This window comes from Lemur catta, chromosome 9 (genome assembly GCF_020740605.2).
Source record: "Lemur catta isolate mLemCat1 chromosome 9, mLemCat1.pri, whole genome shotgun sequence".
NCBI classification, from domain to species: Eukaryota; Metazoa; Chordata; class Mammalia; order Primates; family Lemuridae; genus Lemur; species Lemur catta.
The window spans coordinates 32,110,030-32,133,532 of record NC_059136.1 but is presented as its reverse complement, the minus strand read 5'-3'; the positions used below and the strand labels follow the sequence as shown (position 1 = coordinate 32,133,532).

The 23,503-nt window shown below is 42.0% G+C and overlaps 1 protein-coding gene across 3 annotated transcripts in view; it reads right to left on the bottom strand.

Annotated features, from left to right (window-relative positions):
• Positions 1–8,324: 8,324 nt before the first annotated feature.
• The window catches only part of DNAAF11 (dynein axonemal assembly factor 11), a 77,825-nt gene continuing 62,646 nt past the window's right edge, over positions 8,325–23,503 (bottom strand). For 2 of the 3 annotated variants that reach the window (XM_045561024.1, XM_045561025.1), the window contains 3 exons: positions 19,849–19,934; positions 8,996–9,106; positions 8,325–8,731 (listed from right to left, as the gene is read on the bottom strand). In XM_045561024.1, coding sequence (XP_045416980.1) covers positions 8,554–8,731; positions 8,996–9,106; positions 19,849–19,934 — 375 coding nt within the window. In that variant the 3' untranslated portion in view covers positions 8,325–8,553. The remainder of the gene's footprint in view (positions 8,732–8,995; positions 9,107–19,848; positions 19,935–23,503) is intronic. The other variant, XM_045561026.1, reaches the window with a different exon arrangement.

Below are 23,503 nucleotides of genomic sequence, written 5' to 3'. Positions count from 1 at the left end.
CGCTACCGATTCTTGAATTCTCCTTTGAACCAGTTGTAACATTGTATTGGTTCACTCTTTCTTTGGCATTATTTTATATTTACAGGAGAGCTGTAAATTTATCTCTTTTCAAAAAATTATCTTTTAACAAACACTATACATTTTCTTCTAAATACTGCTTTAGCTTCATCTTTCAAATTTTGTCATGTGATTCTTTCATTGTCATTTAAGCTCAATAATTTCATTTATTTAATTTTTAACGCAAGGATCACTACTTTGGTCATTTATTTTTTAAAACAAAAAATGTAGTTTTAGCTATCCTTTTCTTATTGATTTCTAACTTTGTTGCATATGATCAGATAGGCTTCCTTTATATATTTATATCATTTCATCTCACCAAATTTTGAGGTATAATATAATGACAAGTGAAGCATTAATATAGTGGATAGAAAAATGAAAATAAAAATTCAGATCATTGGAATTTGCATTATAAAGCAGACCTCAGTGTGCATATAGGCTGGATCCACCTTGGCTACATGCATTGCTATTGTCCAGGTATATCTGGGAATGCCTGGGAAATGGTATGGCTGAAGGAAGACTTATACTGGTGGGAAGGAGAAGTTAGGAGAAGGAGTGTTTGGAAACCACCCCTGCCCGCACCCTGAGACAATCTCCAGGTTTGGTAATTTTCTAGGAGGACTCATAGGATTTAGCATATAGTCAGATTTATGGGTATGATATATTACAATAAACGGATATGAAGCAAAATCAGCAAAGGGAAAAGGCCTATAGGGCAAAGTCTGGAAAGCTTCCAAGATTCCTTTCCCAGTGGGGTCACAAGGAATGTGCACAATGTACACACTTCTTCCAGCAAGAAGTAGTGACATGTGAAATGTTGTCTGCTAGGAACAGTCTTTAGAGATTTAGTGCCCAAGGTTTTTATTGTCTGCCTCTACCTGTCACGTACCTAAATTCCAGACCTCCAGAGGGGAAAGCAGGTGTTGAATATACACCACATCGTCTGTTTAGGTGCTGTGAGCCACTCTTACTAGTTCTCAGGATGATGGAAACCCCCTGAAAAAGCCAAGATCCAGGATGCAAACAGGCAGGGCTTTCTAAGGGGAGCAGTCTCAGCCCTGCTCTATTAACTCATTTCTGCTTAGGGAACCTCTAGCGAAAGAACTCAGCCTGAAGGGATGGGGGCAGCTTTGAGAACTGTTCCAGGAACAACAGACTAAGGACAGTGATGCTTCAGAATGTAGCATGATGACTATTCCCAGATCTGCCTTTAGCAGAACCTGCGGAAATTGACTAAGTCCTAAGGAGAGATACAGCTTTGTACAGTGCAGCTACTTAAATAAAAATCTCACCCCCTTCCTGACTTGGAGTAGAATCCTAGCAATTCAGGAGAAGGGATTGGGAACAGAATGCTTCGTTGTTTAATAATGCACTTTAGCTCTGTTTCTTACCCAAGGCAGCAATTGCGTGAATACTCTCTAAACAAAATGAGACCAGGATTGTTCACAAGAAATGAGGCCAACCAAAGCTACGTTACCAGAAAGAATATGGCTGTCATATGGTGTCCACATAAGGTGGTTTTTTGGGGGGAGGAGGGGGGAGAATGTTCATGGCGTGAGGTGGGTTTTACTTTGCGTCTCAGAGTGGAAATTTCCACCCCACCTCTTGCCTTGTTCTAAGGGGCAGAACTTATTCTTCAGGATGTCCCCAGCCAAACCCCATGGAGTCAGCTCACAGTGAGACAAGAGCTCACCTTTCCCTCAAAGGCCCCCAGGATGATGTTGATGACAAAGTTTTTAAGATATAGCAGAAGGTTTAGACTTGGTCATTTCAGTAGAGAGGCCTGGTACTTCCAAGAAAATGGAGCAGTTGGGATCATGTTGGGGAAGACAGTACTGAAAAGAAAGAGGAATTATAGAAAGGGAATTACGGAAAATGAGGATAAATTTAGAGCATCAACCCGGGTCCCAGGATGTGCTGCCTTGTCCCGGAATGACAGTGAAAGGGCTGGATGAGACCCAGCTCTTCACCTGCTGTGTGCAATATTGGGTCAAGCACCTGAACTTTCTGGAAAGAATACCCAAAACCTTCCTGGAGACCCAGTGTCTTTATTCTGAGGGCGGGTGGGTACAGCGGCAGGGGGATGCTCTGATATCAGTACTGTCATTGTGAACCTTGCTAGGCTGAGGCCATTGTCTACCCACAGATGAAGACACAGCAGGAGAAGGAAAAGGTATTGTCACCTCTACCCCTACACCCCCCACATACATACACAACATAGGATAGGGAAGAATGGTTTCAATTCATACAAAAGTAGTTCAATCTCTCAAGTCTAAGGGCCCCCAAAGAACTGCTCTGGGAACCCCTCCAGTAAAGAATACACAATTGCTGGACATGCTGGCATGGCTGGAGCCCTGGGGCATGGGCAGTGGTCCATGGAACAGCAGCAGAGACTGGAACCTGGAAGGGAGGATGTCCCCAGAAGGTGCTGTCCAGCTGGGGAGAGGAACATTGGCTCTGTGAGAGATTCCCTAGGAACACCCGGGGACACAAACTGGAGGTCCTTCATCAGCAGGTGGGGCTGGATCCAGGGATATTTGAGTTAAGGCCATGACGGTGATTTCCAATGTAGTCACATACTGACACTTTTGGAATCGTGAGTTACATTCAATAAAACGCAAAGATACTAGCAGGAAAAAAATATTTAATAGGTAAGTACAGTATCACATTTCAGTGTGGCTCTCAAAGAAATACAGCCAGAGGAAATTAAATTTTTTCTTTTCTATCTTTATCTGCATAACCTAAGGAACAACAAATAGCATCTAATTCATAATTCTGAACAATCCTGCTAAATGGCCTGTGAGGATCTTTATTTGGCCTTGCATTGATTTGTAAATATTTTTATCTATAGAACTCACCGAAGGAGGAAGAGGCAGGCAGTGGTGTAGGTTATAAAAATGGCCTTGGGGTAAAATTAAATATGCATCTCCCCTGCCATTTCCCATATCTTTTATTCATACAAGAGGAGAGGAACCACCTTCTTTTCTCCTTGAGAGCAGGGAAAGTCACAGCGTCCCCTAAGAGAGCTCATGCTTCTTGGAGGAGGAAGGGCGTTGTGGTAGACTGTATTTTCTAATCACATTCTCTCAGTAATATCTCTTGCTTCACATGCTCTTCTAGAATGTTGCCCTCTCCCAGCAAGAGGTGCGACTGTGCCTTCTCCTCTAGAACCTGGGTAGCCCTCTGTAATTGCCCTGGTCAATGGGATGTGGCAGAAGCAAGCTAGGGGACTTCTGGGACTGGGTGCTGAACATACCATGTACTGCTTCATTGCTCTCGTGGGAGGCTCCCTCTTGGAACCTGGCTGCATGCTTTAAGGAAGTCTAGACTAGCCCTCGTGGACACGTGTAAGTGTTCTGGCCATTAGGCCCACTGAGGTCTGGTCAAAAGTCAGCACCAACTGCCAAATATGTAAGTGAAGACACCTCCAGATGATCACCTGGTTTGGGTTCTTCCAAGTGAGGCCCCAGACAAAAGGAAGAAAAGACAAGTTGTCCCCATTATACCTGTTTGTATTTCTGACCTTCAGAAACCAAGAGCATAATAGAATGGATGTTTTATGTCACCAAGTACAGAATAGTTTGTCATGTAGCAATAGTAACCAGAGCAGACATTCTAATCTCTATTGGTGTGCAAGTGAGCAGTGTAAATACCATGGTCCTCCGTAACCCTGGGTGCTGCTGTAGGGATGGGCCATGGATCACCGTGGCCAGTGATTTCTCCCCTTGAAAGCACTATGGACTGGTGCACTTGCCCAGAGCAGCTGAAGCCAGATGACAGTTCATGATGTCAGACTCCATTTCTCTCTGAAATCAGGGCTCCATTTGTTTATAATTGTTCCCACAATTGATGTTCTTGTCAAGGAGTAGGTGCCTTGTGCACTTTTTCTTTCCCTCCCTCCACCAGCAGGTCCTCCACTCTGTCCCTGGGCCTTGGCAACACTGTCCTGTTCCTGTCCTACCCTGAGAGAAGCTCAGCTGGTCTCCTCAGACCAAGCACATCACCAACCTCAGTCCAGTCACGCCACTGGCAGAGAGTCGGTATGTGGCTCCCAGGAATGGTGACCACTTCAGTGCAGTGGGCAGGCCAAGTGCCCAGGAAGAGGTAGTGGGGATGTGGCACACAGCAGCTTGGGGCAGGGATGTGATGTTCTGAGACTTGTCCTTAGAAAACAGTTAAAGGGGGCTCTGATACCAAGGAGGGCTGAGGTGGGGGTAATGTTGGCATAGCAGGTGATGGGGGTTGAATGCAGGCAGCAGAAGTGGGTTTGGAGAAGACTGGAGATACTTTCTTTGAGGTAGAACTGACAGAATTTAGTTGTCAATTGAATGTCGAACACAGGAAGCAGTGGATGATCAGAAAGTGAATCTGTAAAACAAAAGCCAAAAGAGAAGAGGCAGAAAAAAATGAAGTGTCAGGAAAAATGAGGAAGAAGACACTGAACTGAACAATGGACCAGCTATAAGACACCCAGAGAAGACAGCAGAACTTTGAGCACAAACCTGAGGCCTAACATGGAGATTCCAGAGGCATCAGCCTAGAGCTGATGGCAGGAGCCTGGGAATGGGCCCAAGGACCCAGGGGGCATCCATGCTAAGCAGAGGATGGGGTCAGCAGGGACGGGCCCTTATGTGATGGCTGGAGGAAGCAGGGTCCTTCAGCAGAAGGAAAATGAGAACTGCAAGGTGGGGTCTCAGAAGAGAATCTTCCACGGCACCTGATATGGCTCCTTGCACATCGCAGGTGCTCAGTAAGTATTTGCTGAGTGAAGAGACTCGCAGCTCATCTCTGATGCAAGGAAAACACTAGACCAAATGCAAAGCACAATAATCAGGGAGTAGACATAAGAGATCAGCTCATTTAGCTTGGTATGCTACAGGGTGGCAGACGCATTGGCCTGACACGTGTCAGTTGCAGATGGGGTTGCACTTTCCATCCAAATGTATCAGGCAAGCTATGACAGGCTGCAAATGGTGACAGACACACACTGCATGCCACAGCTCAGCTGTCAAGTGGAGGGCAGCCTTCCTGTGAGCGAGCAGGGACACCTTCACTCAGGCCCTGGAGTCTTGAACCAGATTCACACCACCCTAGTGGTCACTGTGGGTGGCCTCCTCTGGACATTTGCGGGCCACTCCCAAAGGGCAGGCAAGAGTGGAGTGCAGAGGTGCGAACAGCTATGCTGGGGAAAGGGGCCTGTGATGGGCAGCAGTGAGGAAGGGCCAGGCCATGCTGCTCAAGAAATCAGAAACAGAAGGACAGTGCATGGCTGTCCAGCGTTTGGGCATCATAGCTGGTGAGATTTTCTTCCTCCTGGTGGCTGGGAGGAGGACTGAAGACCTCTCCTGTCTTGGCAGTGCTGATGTGGGGACATGAGACGAGTCTCCTGAAAGAAAGGCAGAAACAGAGTCAGACAGAGAGGAAGGTGGCACAGGGAGAATTTGGAAAAAGCAGCCAGAGCACCAGATTCTGGAATTATCAGCATTCTGGAATTCTGGTGGAATTGTGGAATCAGGATAATCTGCAAGTTGAACACTCAGCTTGTAGATGTGATCCAAACGCAACATATTTCTTCTCCCACTATGCCTTCACTTTTCTTTGGGGTGGGGGATACCCCCCTCCCAGCCCTGGATGAAGATTTAGGCCGATCCTGTAGCATTTCCTCTTATTCTTGGGTAATAGATGGTCTTTCAGCCATTTGACTCATGTTCTAAGTCTCAGGCACCAGCTGAGGTGTTTGCTGAGGGAAAGGTAACATGGAATAGGTAGTGGAAGAAGGAAGCAACAAACACCAGTCACCAGCCTCAGCCACATGGCTGGCTACAAAAAGAAAAGCTATAGTAGTAATGGCATTTCTTCCGCACTTTGATATCCACATATAATAATCTATCTAGTTGTATATACACACAGATCCATATATAAAAATCTATCTAGTTGTATATACACACAGATCCATATATAAAAATCTGTCTAGTTTTTGGAACACCTTTCCCACAGATACTCACCTATCTCACTATGTTACTGTTGGATTTCTTTGGGGAAAGACCTCCTTTGGACACTGCCCCAAATTTTATACTGTGAATCTTCCTCCTGGGCTCTGCAAAGGGGCCCACATTTACCAGGGTGACTGTGCATTGGAAGGAAAGAAACACCCGGGCTTTTCAGAGATTACTGGACACTGGCTCTGAACCAATGGCAATTTCTGGGGACCCAAAACAACAGTGTCGTCCACAGTTAGGGTGGACCACATATTTATATCCACATATAAATTTTATCCATATATTTAAATCTCTTTTCTTTGTTTTCCTTTTCCCATTCTAACGTGAGATGTGTTAATGGTGATTAACTTTATGCCTCAATATTTAATTCATAGGCTATCAAAATGGGAGTATGACTCCTCTGGAAGGGGAATAACCATCACTCAAGGATGGAAAAGGCCACATATGGGACTCTGTTTCCCTTTTGGGAGAGGGATGATGTCAGTTTGCTTGGGCTGCCATTAAAAAAATACCATAGACTGGGTGGCTTAAACTATAGGAATTTACTGCTCATAGTTCTAGAGGCCATAAATCCAAGATAAAGGTGCCCGCTGATTAGGTTCCTGGTGAGGACTGCTCCTGACTTCACGTTGTGTCCTCAGATGGCTGAGAGAGTGAGCTCTGGAGTCTCTTCCTCTTTTTATAAGGACACAAATGTCATGAGTACCTGGCACTCATGATTTCATTTAAACCTAATTATCTCCCAAAGTCCCACCTCGTGATACCATCACATTGGGGTGAAGGCTTCAACATATGAATTTGGGGGGCACACAAACATTCACTGCATAACAGAGAGGATGTTTTTGGTGTGTTTAAGGCAAAATTGCATTACTTTAGTCAGAAGTATAATTTTGTTTTGTCTTTATGTGGAAGTTAAATATACAGTCCTGACAAACGTATATGGTTCCAAGTTGGTAGAGGTTGAGCACTTTTGGATTACGAAATGTCAACTTGGCTGAGACTAGGAACTGTTTTCCAGAATCCCCTTCCCTGCGTGGTTCCCAGATAGAGTTGACCGAAAGAAGAACCTGCATGAGTTTTCTGAAGTGAAATTGAGGGAGCTTTGCTTCTCAGCTCGTCCCATGTTTGACTCCAATAGCATTCCTGTAATCAATCTCTATGCCCATTATATTTATGGTGGCTCAGTTTCCCTGACTGGACACTGACTGGTGTATTTTGGTTCTCTGCTAAAATGTTAGCAGATGCCTCTAAGGGAAGCCTGTCTAACAGAGAAAGCCTGACCTGAGAGAGCACCCCATCACCCTCCCCCCTCACTCTGACTCCCCTTCACAGCCCTTGTCACCACCTGACACAGCACATGTGTGTACCCTTGGCTGCTTTGTTACTACTGAATCCCCGATCAACACAGTGGTTGCCAGCACTCAATAGTTGTTCAATAAGTATTTGTTGAATGAATATTTGGGGAAACCTGATTTAAATGCTGGTATATCGTGACCAGAGTAACAATAATTTTTCCTACCATGTATGTGGAATCCTGAATTCATAATATTGCAGATAAAGGAGAGGTAAAAATATCAAAAAGGTAAAGAAGGAAGTGGCAGAAGAGTAGGATGAGGAGGAAGGAAGTAAACAGGAGAAGAGAAGAAAAGAAAGAGGAGGGGAGAAAGGGAGAGATAGGAAGGGAGGAGGAAGGGAGGGAGAGGGAGGGGAGAAAGGGAGAGAGAAGAAGAGAGTGGGAGGAAGGGAGGGAGAGGGAGGGGGAAACGGAGAGAAAGGAAGAGAGTGGGAGGAAGGGAGGAGGAGGAAAGGGGGAGCAGAGGGAGGCTCTGAATGTGGCTGACACTGTATGAGGAGCTTTATACAGTTTAACTGGAGACAAACCTGTGAGGTGAGTATTATTACCAGATTATAGGTGAAACCACTAAGGCTCAGAGAATTAAGGACTTGCAGGTCTTTACAAAGTGATTGAGCTGGAATCCAAATATAGGGTGTCTAATTTCAAAACTCATGTTCTTGCCATTATACCATGCCACGAGGGAAAGCAGATGCACCATGAGAAGAGAAATTGAAATGCTGTTTGAAATCGTATTAAAGCATTCCATTTGGGTCTGAAATTACAGTTTTAACTTGTGAGCTTGACCAATTTGCTTAAGTACAAATTTAATAATCAATCCTTTTATCTGTGACTTAATCTGTGCATAAGCAGGCAGTGCTGTGATTTATAACCAATGTTTTATGCAACAGTTTTATGATCTTACTGAACCTTTACAATACCAACCCTTTGTTATAGACAAATCATGAGTTATATCATTTAATGCATACACTTTAATTTTAAACTACTTTAAGAATGTTACTATACAAAATAAAAGTGAAAACACTGGAGTAGTAATAATGAGGAATAACTCTGTGCTTCCCCATAAATAACACACATCCCATCTCTGCACCAACAAAAACTGGACCTGGTGGGTCACAGCCAATGACAAGGCAGCCTGATGTTTCAAATCAACGGAGGCACTTCAGGGTTATCTTCAAAGTCTGGGTCTTCCTCACTGGGTATAATTTTGGGTTCAGATCCCAGTCTTCTGGGTGTGTGTTTTTTCTCCTGAACAATGTTAGTCACATCAGGGAATGAATGCTTGCTGGGATCCACTTCTAGTTTTTCGATGCGTTTGCTTCTACAACACAAAAAAGACAAAGGGAAATTGATATCACATCATTTGAAATTTCAAATAGATTCAACTCATTCATTTATTCAGCAAACATTGGCAAGTGATACCGCTGGAGCACAGAGATAAAAACAAGAGAACGTCCCTAGCTTCAAGTCACTTAGAGCCTTATAAAAGCAAGATCCTGTCCTGTGAAGGAAAAAATTGCTATCAGGCTGTGCTAATGCACAGGCAGACAGAGGAGAGGTACACCCAGAGGTAAACTCTGCTTACCTAAGAATTTTTTTTTTCTTTCTGTAATTGAAACAATACAGCAGGCAAAGCCCCACAGCCAGGATCAGTAACAGAATCTCTCCTGAATGCAGCTCATCAGGCTTCTGGACCCTGCTAATTCAATAGTCCAACAGGTCAGGGTTTGGCAGGGGCATTCACACCCCTGCACAGCACAGCAAAGCTTAGCCCGCCAACTTGCCCTACACAAGAACCTGCATCTACTGCCCGCACCCAGTGCTCAGCAATAGCACGAATACAACAGAAAAAGGAGGAACCTCTGTTGGCCAATGCTCCCAATGTCATGGTTACGTAGAAAACTCTGTAGATAATGCAGGTCTCTGAGCTGCATTCCTGGCATTTTGATTCAATAGGTCTGGAGTTTGGCCCCATAATCTATAGTTTTGTAATGCTCCTCCCTGCCCCAAATGATTTTGATAATCAGTCAAATTATTTTGAAATTACTGCATCATTCATTCTTTCATTTATTCATTCCACAGATTTATGTTAAATGCCTACTACATTCCAGGTGCTATGTAGGCACCAGGAGTATCATAGTCTGTGCAAATAGACAGGTTCTTGGTAATATCTAATAGTACAGTGCTGTTCTTTAACATAGAATTTATACTGTCATATAATTGTCTCATTATTGGTCTGTTTTCCTATGAGACTGACATCTTTGACACAAAGATTTTGTCTTTTTCCTCTTGTATACTTAGCATACAGCTGTACTGCACAGATACTTGTTGAATAAGTGAAAAAATATTATTGTTCTATGAGGGAAATGACAAAATTATATAAGAAATAATCTCTGATCTAAAAAAAAAATTCACAATCAATCTAATCCAGAAATTACAAACTGATGTCCTCAAACTAAATTCATCCAGCAGACACTTTTTGTTGGAGGAGGAAGGTTCCATTTTCTTTTGGAAGTTTGAGCTTTCTACTATCCTTGCAACCCTTCCCCCTCATTTCTGTAATCTGCTCAGCCCTTGAAGGCATTTGAGTTTTTATTTATTTTTTTCTTTTTCTTTTTTTGGAGACAGAGTCTCACTCTGTTGCCCCGGCTAGAGTGCTGTGGCATCAGCCTCGCTCACAGCAACCTCAAACTCCTGGGCTCAAGCAATCCTCCTGCCTCAACCTCCCAAGTAGCTGGGACTACAGGTATGCCCCACCATGCCCAGCTAATTTTTTTCTATATATATTTTTAGTTGTCCATACCATTTGTTTCTATTTTTAGTAGAGGCGGGTCTTGCTCTTGCTCAGGCTGGTCTCGAACTCCTGAGCTCAAGTGATCCGCCCGCCTCGGCCTCCCAGAGTGCTAGGATTACAGGCGTGAGCCACCGCGCCCGGCCCATTTGAGTTTTTAATTCCTCTCAGTATTTCAACTAACACACATAGAACTATAAAGAAAAATATAAATTATACAAAGAATATATAATAAAATAGGATAGTCTGAAGACCCAGATTGCACACTATAAATAAACCATGTACGCCACAGGAGGAAGAGGGAATTCAAAGGGACTTGTACATTCTCTGAAGAGAAGAAAGAGGTGGGCAATGCCCTGCAGGATGTTAAAGGATGTGGATGAACAGAAAAAGGGACGCCAAGGCTGCAGATAAATGAATGGTGCTGTGGTCACGACCTGAACACACCTTCCTCTCAGATGCCTCCGTGCAGCGGTATTCACTGACCCCTCTGCCTTTAAAGGGACAGAGATTCACGGCTTCTGGATGAAGCTGCTTATCACCAATGCACAGGGAATAACATTCCTCACAAGGTTGGAGGTGTACTGTGCAGAAAAGAGACAACAGCAAGAGCAGGCCAGAGATGACACTTTTTAGAAAGGCCCGCCTGTAAGTCTGGGTGTCCGCGGGTAAATCCTTCCCTGTATCTACATGAAATGTTTCCCAAACAATGAGGGTGTTCCTATGTCTCCACATCCACACCAACATTTATTGTTTGGGGACTTTTTGATAAAGGCCATTCTCACTGGAGTCAAGTGATATCTCATTGTGGTTTTGATTTGCATTTCCCTGATGATTAGAGATGTTGAGCATTTTTTTCATATGTTTGTTGGCTATTAATCTATCTTCTTTTGCAAAGTTTCTGTTCATGTCCTTTGCCCACTTTTTGATAGGGTTGTTTGATTTTTTTCTTGATGATTTTCCTGAGTTCTATATAGATTCTAGTTATCAGCCCTTTATTGGATGTGTAGCATGCGAATATTTTCTCCCATTCTGTAGGCTGTCTGTTTGCTCTCGTGATAGTTTCCTTGGCTGTGCAGAAGCTTTTTAATTTGATCAGGTCCCATTTACTTATTTTTGTTGTTAGTGTGATTGCCTTTGGCGTCTTCTTCATAAATTGTTTCCCTAGGTCAATGTCTGTAAGAGTTTTTCCAACATTTTCTTCTAGAATTCTTATAGTTTCATGTGCACAGTCTGAGGAGGGCTGGACATACCCCTGTGATATGCTGAAATAAAAAAAAAAAAACTAAAAAAAAAAAAAAAGAGGGTGGTATGCTGTGACCAGAAATGTGTGCAATCAACATGGTTTATGTTCTCCTTCTGGGAGTGCAGAACTTTGGTACATGCTGGGCAGAGGGTGTCTACCAGCCCCTAATAAAAAGCCTGAGCAGTGAGTCTCTAATGAGCTTCCTCAAAGGGCAACATTTCAAATGTGTTGTTGCAACTAATTACTGGAGGAATTAAGTGTGTCCTGTGTGACTCTACAGGGAGAGGACTCTGAAGCTTGCCCTGGTTTTCTCTGGATGTGGCTCCATTGCTGATTTTGCTCTGTGTCCTTTCGCTGTAATAAGTCTTAGCCACGCATATGACTATATGCTGAGTCCTGTGAGTCCTTCTAATAAATCACTGAACTTGGGGTCATCTTGGGGACCCTGTCCTTTGCTGAGCCGTGTGCTAAGCCCTTTACTTGTGTCATTGACAATCTCATTACCACCACCTTACGACCCAGGGGGAGAGTAAGAGGAGCAGCCCTCGAGGTCCCACAGATAAACACAGGCAGGGGTGGGAACTGGATCCAGGTCTGTGGTATTAACATGACACATACTGTTACTCATAGAAAATCAAGTATCACACACAGCACAAATGACGGGTTTACTATCCTTGGCATCTGGCACATAAGATTAAATCCGTCAAAAAAGTTCTCCAAATCTTTTGCCCACTTTTTAATGGGGTTATTTGTTTTTTTTCTTGCTGATTTGTTTGAGTTATTTGTAGATTCTGGATATTAGCCTTTTCTCGGATGTATAGTTTGTGAATACTTTCTCACATTCTGTAGGTTGCCTATTTACTCTGTTGATTATTTCCTTTGCTGTGCAGAAGCTTTTTAGTTTAATTAAGTCCCATTTTTTAAATTTCAAAATATTAAGGGAGTACAAATGTTTTTGTTACATGGCTTGAGTCAAGGCTATAAATGTGCCCATCACCACAACAGTGTTCATTGTATCTGTTAGGTGGTTTTTGTTTCCATTTATTTATTTTTGTTATTGCTGTATTTGCCTTTGGGGTCTTAGTTATAAATTCTTTGTCTAGGCTGATGTCTAGAAGAGTTTTTCCTATCTTTTCTTCTAGAATTTTTATGGTTTCATGCCTTACATTTATACATCTTGAATTAATTTTTGTATATGGTGAGAGATAGGGGTCCTGTTTTGTTCTGCATGTGGCTATTCAGTTTTCCCAGCACCATTTATTAAATAAGGCTTCCTTTCCCCACTGTATGTTTTTGTCTGCTTTGTCAAAGATCGGTTGGTTGTAGGTGTATAGTTTTATTTCTGGGTTCTCTATTCTGTTCCATTGGTCTATGTTTCTTTTTTTATACCAGTACCATGCTGTTCTGGTTATTACAGCCTTACAGTATACTTTGAAGTCAGGTATTGTGATGCCTCCAGATTCATTATCTTTGCTTAAGATTGTTTTGTCTATTCAGGCTTTCTTTTGGTTCCAAATGAAACTTAGAACTATTTTTTCTAGATCTGTGAAATATGACACTGGTATTTTGATTGAAGATTGTGTTCAATCTATAAATCATGTTTGTCAGTATGGGCATTGTAATGATGTCTATTATATTAATCCATGATCATGAAATGTTTTCCATTTTTTTATGTTATCTATGATTTCTTTCATCAGTGTTTTGTAGTTCTCCTTGTAGAGCTATTTCACCTCCTTGGTTAAGTATATTCCTAGGTATTTCATTTTTTTGTACCTGCAGAAGTTTTCCAAAAGAAGATAGACAAATAGCTAACAAACATATGAAAAAAATGCTCAACATCACCAATCTTCAGGGAAATGCAAATCAAAACCACAATAAGATACCACTCTGTCAGAATGGCCATTATTAAAAATTCAGAAAAAAATATATGTTGACATGGATGCAGAGAGAAAGGAATACTTATACACTGTTGGTGGGGCTGTAAATTAGTACAATTTCTATGAAAAACAGTATGGAGATTCCCCAAAGAAATAAATGTAGACCTACCATTTGACCCAGCAATCCTACTACTGGGTATCTACCCAAAGAAAAAGAAATATTTTTATTAAAAAGATACCTGTGCTTGAATGTTTATCACAGCACAATTCACAGTTGCAAAGATGTGGACTCAACCTAAGTGCCCATCAATTCATGAGTGGATAAAGAAAATGTGAGATACACACACACATACACACACACCATGGAATACCACTTAGCCATAAAAAGGAATGAAATAATATCTTTTGCAGCAACTTAGGTGGAACTGGAGACCATTATTCTAAGGGAAGTATCTCAGAAGCAGAAAAACAAACACCACATGAACTCTCTAATAATTGGGAGCTAAACAATGGGCACACATGGGCACAAAGAGATGTAAAGGACATTGGAAATCAAGAAGTGGGGAGGGCAGAGGGTTGAGAGACAAAAACTTACCTGTTGGGTACAATGAATACTATATTCTGGTAACAGGCACACAAAAATCCCTGACTTAAGCATTATATAAGGTATCCATGTAACAAAAACACTTGTACCCTCTTAATATTTTGAAATAAAGAAAAAATTTTTAAAAATTCTCCAAGTCAGCACAAATATTGAAATCAATTGTGTCATAACATAGTGAATCCACAACATGTTAGGCCCTCTTTCATCTCATTTATTTCTTTATAATCAAGAAGCAAAGTTTAGTACTGACAGTCAGGAGGAAGTAGGGCATCCAGGGTAGCCTGCAAGATCCTAGCTCCTATCCCCTAGGCTGCTGTTCTCGTGAGTTACTCAGCCACTCGGTGCCTCAATGGCCTCATCTTTAAAATCAGGATGATGACAATGAACATAGGGCTGTTGTGAAGATCAAATGAGTTCATACACATAAAGGGCATAGAATGTGCCAGAAACACAGCAGGCATTCAGTGAATGCAGTAAAAGAGTAGTATCAGTCATTATGTACCAGGATAGGGTAGGAGTCAGCTATTTAATTGGGCCTGCTTTTCAGTACACATCTTTTAGGTGCCCAGTGCTGTATCAGTGCTGGGAATTTAAAGGGGAGTAAGACATGGCTCGTGCCCATAATGAAATAGAGGGAAAAGAATGCCAACATTTGCCTGAGAACCAGGAATCCCATAAACTGATGTGAATCTTTATATAGCTTAATGATAAACTGGACCAGTTGTGACATGGCAGTTTCCGGTTTGGAAAATGTTTTCTAATACAAATGGAGGGGACGTTATAGTTCATGGAAGTTTAAGGGCCTACATTACAGTCATTATTAATTGAAGCTCTACTTTTTAATTACTATGTTCTTGTTTAAAAGCTATGATATTTGTGTCATAATTAAGGAAATATTTAAATTCATCTATTATCTTTTCCTTGACTTTGAGGAAAAACAGGCTATTTCACTTCCAGGCATATATCTTAGGCCACAATTTCTGGATCTTACTAATAAATCATGAACTTAGCCAGTATGTAGTTACTGCACTGACCTACTTCAGATGTTGTGAGGAATGGACTAACTTGCAGTAGAGGACTTTAATTACTCATGGATCTCTGGGGTAATAAACAGTGAGCAGCTAAGCCTGGGGGGGCACTTGAAGATCACACTAATCCCCGAAACAAAGAGGAGAGAGGCTCTTCTCCCCTGCTGTTTCCTGCCTCGATGTCAGAGGCCTGAAGGACAGAGGCCCATCACTGGTTTTACCATCTGACTGTCAGAACCAGAACCTCTGGAGTCTAGCAAGAATAGCTGGGAGACAAAGTGAGCAGATTTATTACCACAGAAGGAAGCCTGAAAAAAGAATATGTCTCAAGTCAATCACTAAGTGTAAAACACATCAGAGATTCATTCCTTCTATTAAAGAATATAAAGAAAGAACTTTTTTCTGGTTATATGGTAGGCTAGCATATTTGGACCAAAGACTCCCACCTCCCACTGAAAACTTTCTTGAGATCATGAAAGAGCTAATAAGATCTTAAGGAACTGTAAGGTCGGAATTCAGTAAAGGCAGGAACCCTGAAGGAGAAACAGAGCCCTGAAGCCACCTTTGCCCTGAGGGCATTTGGTAGCCCTTGAAGTTGTGCTTTGGTCTAGCTGATCTTATAAAGTCTGAGGACAGAGGTCAAAGCCCTGAGCATGCCAGGTGGGCAGTCTAACAAGACACCCTCTCCATAACAAGGGTACAGTGCCAAACGGCTTCTCTTGCATTAAGAGCAAATGAGCACCAAACTCCCTCTCCCCCTGCTCCTGGAGAATTTGAGGAAAGCTGCCTCAGTGGGGCAGAGGAAGGCTGAGTTGTAACCACAAGCTGGAAACTTGACAGCTGGTTAAAAATCCTCAATCCTGAATTTAGATGAAAGTGGTTCCAAATTGGCAGTGTTCTTCCCTGAAGCATATGCCAATGTTGTCTGGCCAAGTACCTCCCCAGCCTCTGAGAAGCCCCCAAACTATTTTTCCAAAGCAATAAAGTGAGAAGCAGGTTCACTATGCTGGTTACCGACTTGTCTGAGTCCAGTAAAACAGAACACCCCACACACACAAGTTGCGTAAAGCAGGTTTATCACTTATGGACAGGCAGCAAAGGACAACAGGTGCCTAGAGTTCATTGGGAGCTGGTCCCCCCAAGCTCAGGAAAGTTGCCCTGGGGGTGAACGAAGTCTCACTTGCATGTGCCCCACTTGCACTGAAGCTGAGGGATCCCAGAGAGCAGCAGAGGCTGTTCTGGCCAGCTCCCCCTTACTTCAAAACGTTTCATTCCCAGCACATTCTACAGTTATTCTGAGAACTACAGGCAAGAAAGGGGAGAGAACTAGGTTAATGCAAGGTCACCCAGAGAACTTTCTATGTGGAGCAGCTCACAGTAAAAAATAAGCGCTCAAGGAAAAGGGGCATTTTGCAAGAGAACCAGCAGAATTAACAACACAAATAGAAACATAAAGCCTTCAGATACTGAAATACGAAAGCATGAATTGTAAAACCACTACAATCGCTATGTTTAAATAAATGTCTCAGATTTAATAGTAAAAGGCAGAAAGCATTTGCTCTGGGATTGGCAATAAGACAAAGATGCCTGCCTTTACTACTCTCTTCAACATTATATTGGAGCTTTCCCTATGTACTAAGGCATGAAAAAGAAATAAAGGGAATAAGAACTAGGAAGAAAGAAAGCTATCATTCTTTGTGGATATACAGAAAATCTAAACTAACCCACAGGTAAATAAGAGAGATTAGTGAAGTCACTGGGTATGAAATGAAACACAAAAGTGAATTACATAGTGGTGATGGTTGCATAACATTGTAAATATACTAAAAGCCATGGATTTGTACATTTTTAAATGATCAAAATGGTCAATTTGATGTAATGTGTAGTTTATGACAATAAAAAAGTAAACTAAAAATCTGTATATTAGCAACAGAGAAAAAAATAAAATAATGCATTTATGATAGCATCAAAAATATCTCATACCAAAAAATGAATACACTTATTAATAAGTTTTCCATAATGGGCACACTTATGGAAAAATTATAAAATTTTACAAAGAGACATCCAAAAAAGCTGACAGAGATGCTGATACTATAGGGATTCTTCTCCCTAAGTTTATCTATATGGCCAAAAAGATTCTAAATAAAATTCCAATACAGGCATGTTGTGTATGTGTATGTGCGTATAAAGCTGGACAAGTTGATTCTAAAATATACATGGAAGTACAAAGGACCAAGAACAGCCAACTCACTCTTCAAGAATAAGGTGAGAGGACTTCCTACCAGTTATAAAGACTCGTAAAACTATACAAATTAAGAAAGTGGAACAGAATAGAGTCTAGAAAGAGACTCACACAGATGCAGACACCTGACCTCTGCAGAGGTGGTCGTGGTGACCAATGTAGAAAAGATAAACTTTTTAGTAAGAGACACTGGGAGAATAAGGTGCCCATATTAGAAAAAATTAAATTGTCATGCCTTAAATAAATACCAATTCCTGATAGATTTGATTTTCCATCCAATTATACTTAAATGTGAAATGCAAAACTATAAAGCCTTATAACATAAAGGGCTATCTTCATGACCTGAGGGTAGGAAAGAACTTCTAGAACAAGACAAAAAAGCACTAACCATAAAAAATTTAATGGTTTTGATCATTTTTAAATCAAGATCTCTGTCCATGAAGAGAGTAAGAAGGCCAGCCCTAAGTTTTATAATCCTGGTTCCATTAAGATAATAGCATTTATCTTGCAGTGTTATTTTTGAAGATAAAAGATAGATAGAATGCATAGCACCGTGCAGCATGGAGTCAGCACTCAACAAATCCCTTCATGACATGGAACCACAGGAAGTCACTTAGTGTTACCTTCCTGTCCTGACAAACTAAACCTTGTCCCATCTGCTCTTCCCCTCCATTTGCTGTCTCCACAGCATGAGAAAGGGACCACTCCAGCCAAGAGAGGGTCAAGGGGCCTCCTGCGGCCCTCCCAGCATACTGCTGCTGCATCTGCTGTCCTTCTTTCCCGAAACTCAACAACCCTGTCTGACTTCTGTTCCATGTGCAGCTTTGCTGGGCAGCTGTTTGGCTAATGGGGTTGCCCGACCAGAGGCTGAGATAACATGCACGATGAAGTTTGTGAAGGATTAACAAGCACAAACAACCTTGACACAGACATTTTAAGCATGGTTGTGGGATGATCATATCTCAGTAATCAAAATGAAAAACAAAGGCTTCACAAACATACCACAGGAGGGACTCCTATGAAGAATTGTGCTAAGACATCTTGAATCCTCAAGTGTAATCACTGTAATGATAGTTTTCCTGGGGTCTGAAAACCAGCTCCAAACTGTTTGCAATGATTTGGCTTCCCATCCCTGGGATTCCTCGCAAATTAGATTCAGACTCTTTACATGTGTTGATGCTGCTGTGGGTTAATTATGACTGTGAATATTCATAATAGTCATAATACCCTTGAATCTTGTATCTGCAACGGAAATCACTAAGCTGGGAAATTTGAGAGCTGATTTCCAAGGTTAAAAACAGCAGCCCACTTTTCAGTAGGAATTCAATTCCATACCTGTTGTTCAAACAAACCTCATATTTAAAAATCTCTACAAAACTTCAACAGTTGTCTTTGTATATACCAATGCCTGACTGCTTTATTATACAATACATCAATATAGCTCTTGTTCAGGTATTTTTATGATGATAATTCTAGCATATACATTTGTATCACAAAGATAGTTTGCCTTAGTTCAAAATAGATCTTACCATCTGGATGGTAAGAGTCTGGAAACCGTGCGACGTAGAAGGATGGTTGAAAGAACTGGGATTTCATTCTAGAGAAGAACTGATAAATGGGACAGCTTTGTGCAAAATATTTTAAGGGATGTCACTGCTTAAGGGAGGTGGGCTTGGCTCTAAGGGTCTCCAGAGGCAAAGCCAGGACCTTCTCTTAGGAATCAGAGGGAGGCAGAGAGGCTTCCTCACATTGAGGAATACTGAGAATGGGATGGATATTTTCTTGAGAGGGTGACGGTCCTGCTGGGAGAGGAATTCAAGCAAAAGCCAGCAATGACCAATAGTCAGGAGATATTTTTTCTTTTCGATTTTTTTTTTAAATAAAAGCGATCCTTCTGCCTCAGTCTCCTGGGTAGCTGGGACTACAGGTGTGCGCCACAATGCCTGGCTGGGTTTTGTGTATTTTTTTTGTTTCTTGTCTCTAGAGACGGGGTCTCACTGTGCTCAGGCTGGTGTCGAACCCCTGAGCTGCAGCTATCCTCCCACCTCGGCCTCCCAGAAGGCTAGGATTACAGGTGTGAGCCACTGCACCCGGTCTACAGTCAGGAGATTGACAAGAGGAAGCGTGATGGGGGGGCTCGGGTTCTTGGTGCCCTGGGAATCTATGAAGTGACACCTGGATCACAAAATGGAGGCAGTGAGAGCAACGGTATGAGCAGGACTCACCAGAGTTGTCCCAACATGTCAAGGCTACATGGCCTTCAAGACACTCTAAATTTCTACATTTCTCCCGCCCTGTTTCCCCAGCTGGAAACTGAGCATAAAAATTGTGAGGATTAAATGTGTGAATATGGGTAAAGCACACAGAGTTGTGGCTGGCACAAAGCAAGCACTCAGTAAGTGTTAGCCACCATCGGTGTTGATAGTATCAGTCTTCTCATCACAGGATGTGGGACTTGTATGTATACAGATTTGTTTTTTAGGAATCAGGAGTCTATTCAAATCAAGAGTCTAAGGTTTGGGGAAAAAACATTAACATTCACGGTATTAACCATTTAAATAACTGCTTCATTTTGGAAGCTGCATTCTAACCACAAATGACAATGAAGAGACCAATACAATACAGCTAAGGACAGAGCAGGGGGTGGTACCTTGAGCTTGTTTGTTCTCTGCCACTGTCCAAGGTAGTTTTCATGGGCTTGAATGTTTGTCGACCACCTGTGATTATTTCTTCTACCTAAAATAAAAACACAACACACACCAAGTGGTGTATTACTTCCTAATGTACCTTTAAAGTATACATATAATATATATATGTTTCAAAAGATGCTAAAACATTTTATGTTTTCTCTACATATTCAGTAAAGGAGTCACACTTGAAGCCCCTATATGTGGTGTCGAGAAGGTTACATCACACATTGTATGTGTTCACAATAGTCTTGCAAAGCCACAAGCTATCCTACAATTGCCAAAGGCCAAGCAAGCAGATACGGTGGATTAATGTATTTAACAAATATTATCTGAGAGCCAACAACATGCCAGACACTTTTTTGGGGTGCTGGGGATGAAGGTGTGATTGAAACACTGCCATGGCGGTGCTCCCAGTGAAACGTGCAGCAGTGGAAAGAGCCTGGAGCTGGAAGGTCCAATCCCTGTTCTCTCTGCTCACTGGGCCCTGGTTTCTTCCTCTGTAAAATGAAGGAATTGGCTTTTGATCTCAAAGGTTCCTTCTTGATCTGAAAAATTCTGTAATTCTACTACCTTTAAACTAAGTAAGGTCAGTGCTAAGGATGTTCAGGTCTCAATAAATAAAACATTCCATTCAACAAACATACTGCAAAGATTATTCAGCACTTCCCCTCAGGAAGCTCCTAAGACATCAGAGTGGAAGGAGAAGAGAACCTGCTGCTACTCATGAGACCCTGACTACGTGCTTGGCACACACCTACCAATACCAGGTATTTTACGTATTTTATTTAATGCCCCCATCTCCCAACATTCCTATGAGACAGGGATTGCTCCTAGGGGAAGAGAAGGAATTTTACAACTCTCTCCTCCTGTCCCTGGGTCCAGTGATCAAGACAGGGGCTTCTGCCCTTTCTTTTCAAGGGGGAGAATGACCTGGAGTGGGTGTCCATCCCTCTGGGGAATGACTCATTCACTGGCCACATCTCCCTGGTGGGCAGGGTCATTGCTCTGAAGGGTGAGGGCCATCTGCCACCCTTTCTCTGTTCTGCCTGAGACTTGGTGTGTTGCATAGCTGTAATCCAGATCCATGCAGCTGACTAAGGAGAAGGACTAGGCTTGGACTTTGAGGGCCTATCATCAACCCAGCTCCCATCTGCTGGCTCAAGCAAGAATGCTGAACTCACAATCTGTATCTGGAAAGGGAGTTGGAAGCCCCAGTTTAGCCTCAACCCTAAGCCACCTTCTTCTATCCAAACTTTACTAGACTTTTCCACTGGAGTTCTGGGGACTTAAAAAATTAATATATGGGGCAATTTGTTTTCCATTTAACAAGGGATGCTTGGTTGTGTGCTCCACTGGCCAGAAGCCAAAAGCCCAGCCCCTTGTTTATCATGTGTATGCTTTAATATATAAATGAACAAATGAAGAAATGAATCACAGTCTTAGGGAATGCAGCATCAAGCTCGGGGATGGGGTGAGGGATCTTATGGATGTCTACCCCTGGATGACAGTCCCTCTCCTATGGCACCATCATGTGGTGGTGCAAGATCAGTTTTTTACATAGTGCAGTTGTATCATTTTCTATCCTATTTTATAAAAATGCAACATGTGTATGTATGTATGATTTAGTCCGGCTCCCTTTCACTGGAGACCATGAACACAGAAGTACATCTCTCTCTTCCCATAGGACTCACAGGAGGGCCTGTGGGTGATGCAGAAAGACCTGCTTAAGCTCCATCCTTCTAATATAGGAATGCTAGATTGGGGAAAAATAAAACCCTTAACATCACGACATCACAAATGGCTTATGCAATGGACAGACTTATTGCTGAGGCTCTGGAATAAAAACAAAAAAGAAGAACAAAAAAAACAACAACAATGAATGCTACTAAAGGCATTAAATTTCAAGGCTCGAAGGGTTTGTTCAGAACTGTTTCAAAAGAGATACAGTCTGCATTTCAAAAACTCTTCGAAGAATGCTATGGAAGAATCAGTAACTAAAGCCACCAAAGCAATGTTTACTGAATAATTAAAGAAGGTGACTCATGGAAAGGTTTGCCCAACAGAGCAGGTTTTATTGTCAAACATGGTTTGTTTGGGAGTTGGCTAATTCTAAAATGTTTCATTTGGTATGTTTTAAAATACACTTAATGTCATAATCTTATTGTTTTCCATTAAGTTTTTGCTGGCCAATGTTGTTATATGTTTGGATGTCAATGTGGCAGTGTATGAATGTTTAGACTGTTTTAATATGAAAACAACTGTCTTTATTCCTTCTCTTTAATTGAAATAGTGAGATGAATACAAATGTTTCCTTATATCCTGACCTTATCCTTAAGGAAATGAAAATACTTTTCAGCTGCTATTGATTCAGTTATGGTTTACTGAACCATATTAATGTCAACTGTAAATAAAAAAAATAGAATTAAGAAGAGATTCCCCTTGGTTTTAGGGGAGGAGAGAGAGGCCAGGGGTTTGAGGGTAATGAGAACTGGCACCCCCTCCTGGTAGTGTTTCAGGGAGGCAGCGAGACCTCAGAGAGATGTGGTTGCATAGTATGTGCAGAACAGCGCTGTCCAACAGAATTTTCTACAATTCTATTTCATTCCAACATTTCCAAATATCCCAACATTTCTGATGGAAGTGTTCTGTGCTATCCAACACAATAGCCACCAGCTGCATGTGGCTACTGAGCATTTGCAATGTGGTTATTGTAACTGAGAAACTAGTGTCTTAATTGTATTGAATTTTAATTAATTTTAATTTATATTTACCTAGCCAGAGAGATGGGAACATGACCGGAGTCAGCCCCAAACCCACATGTGTTGGTTGCGTGATGGGCTAACTGAATTCTTCAGGTGCGAAGGACATTATCCACCCCACGTATCCCTATTCATCTGTGGTCCTAGACCACATTGCCTTTTCAGTTCTGCAACTCTCTGCTCCTTCCCTGGCATATCTGAGACCTGGAACTCTCATGTGAGTGTGAGAACCCGGAGCCTAAATCCAATCTCTCTGATCAACGGTGTGTGGGGGGGATGTCTCAGGGTGTCTCCCCTGAGCCAGATTCGGCCAACTTTACAGAGCGAGGTCAGCCACAGAGCTCTCTGAGGCGCTGGCTGAGGCCTTGGCTGGGCTTGCATCGCAGCTCAGCTTCTCCCTTTTCCCATTCCTCCCTTCTGCCCCCCCTCCCCAGGCGTTGATCCCCGGGGCACCCCTTAATACATATTTTGCCTGCTCATCTCTGTCTCAGAATCTGCTTCCCAATGAGCACTGGCACTTTAGCACCTTTTAAAAATATTTAATTACTTTAAATGAGGTCAATGTTAGTTAAAATTCATTAAAATATCGGCTTTAAAAAAAGCTGTTAAACCCAAAGTACAAGTTTTGTATTGCTTCACATTGTAAATGCACCAACAAGAATGGGAGCATATGCATAATTAGAGTCTTAAAACACCCTATTTCTAACACTGTTATCTGTCACATAATAAGCACAGACAAAGACTATGTTTATGGAAATGCAAATAGAGTCACAAATTTGGAACTTTTCTTCACAGGGAATTTGCTGTGCACCAGAATCTAAATGCGTTTCTTATTTTTAAAAGGTATTTTCAGCTC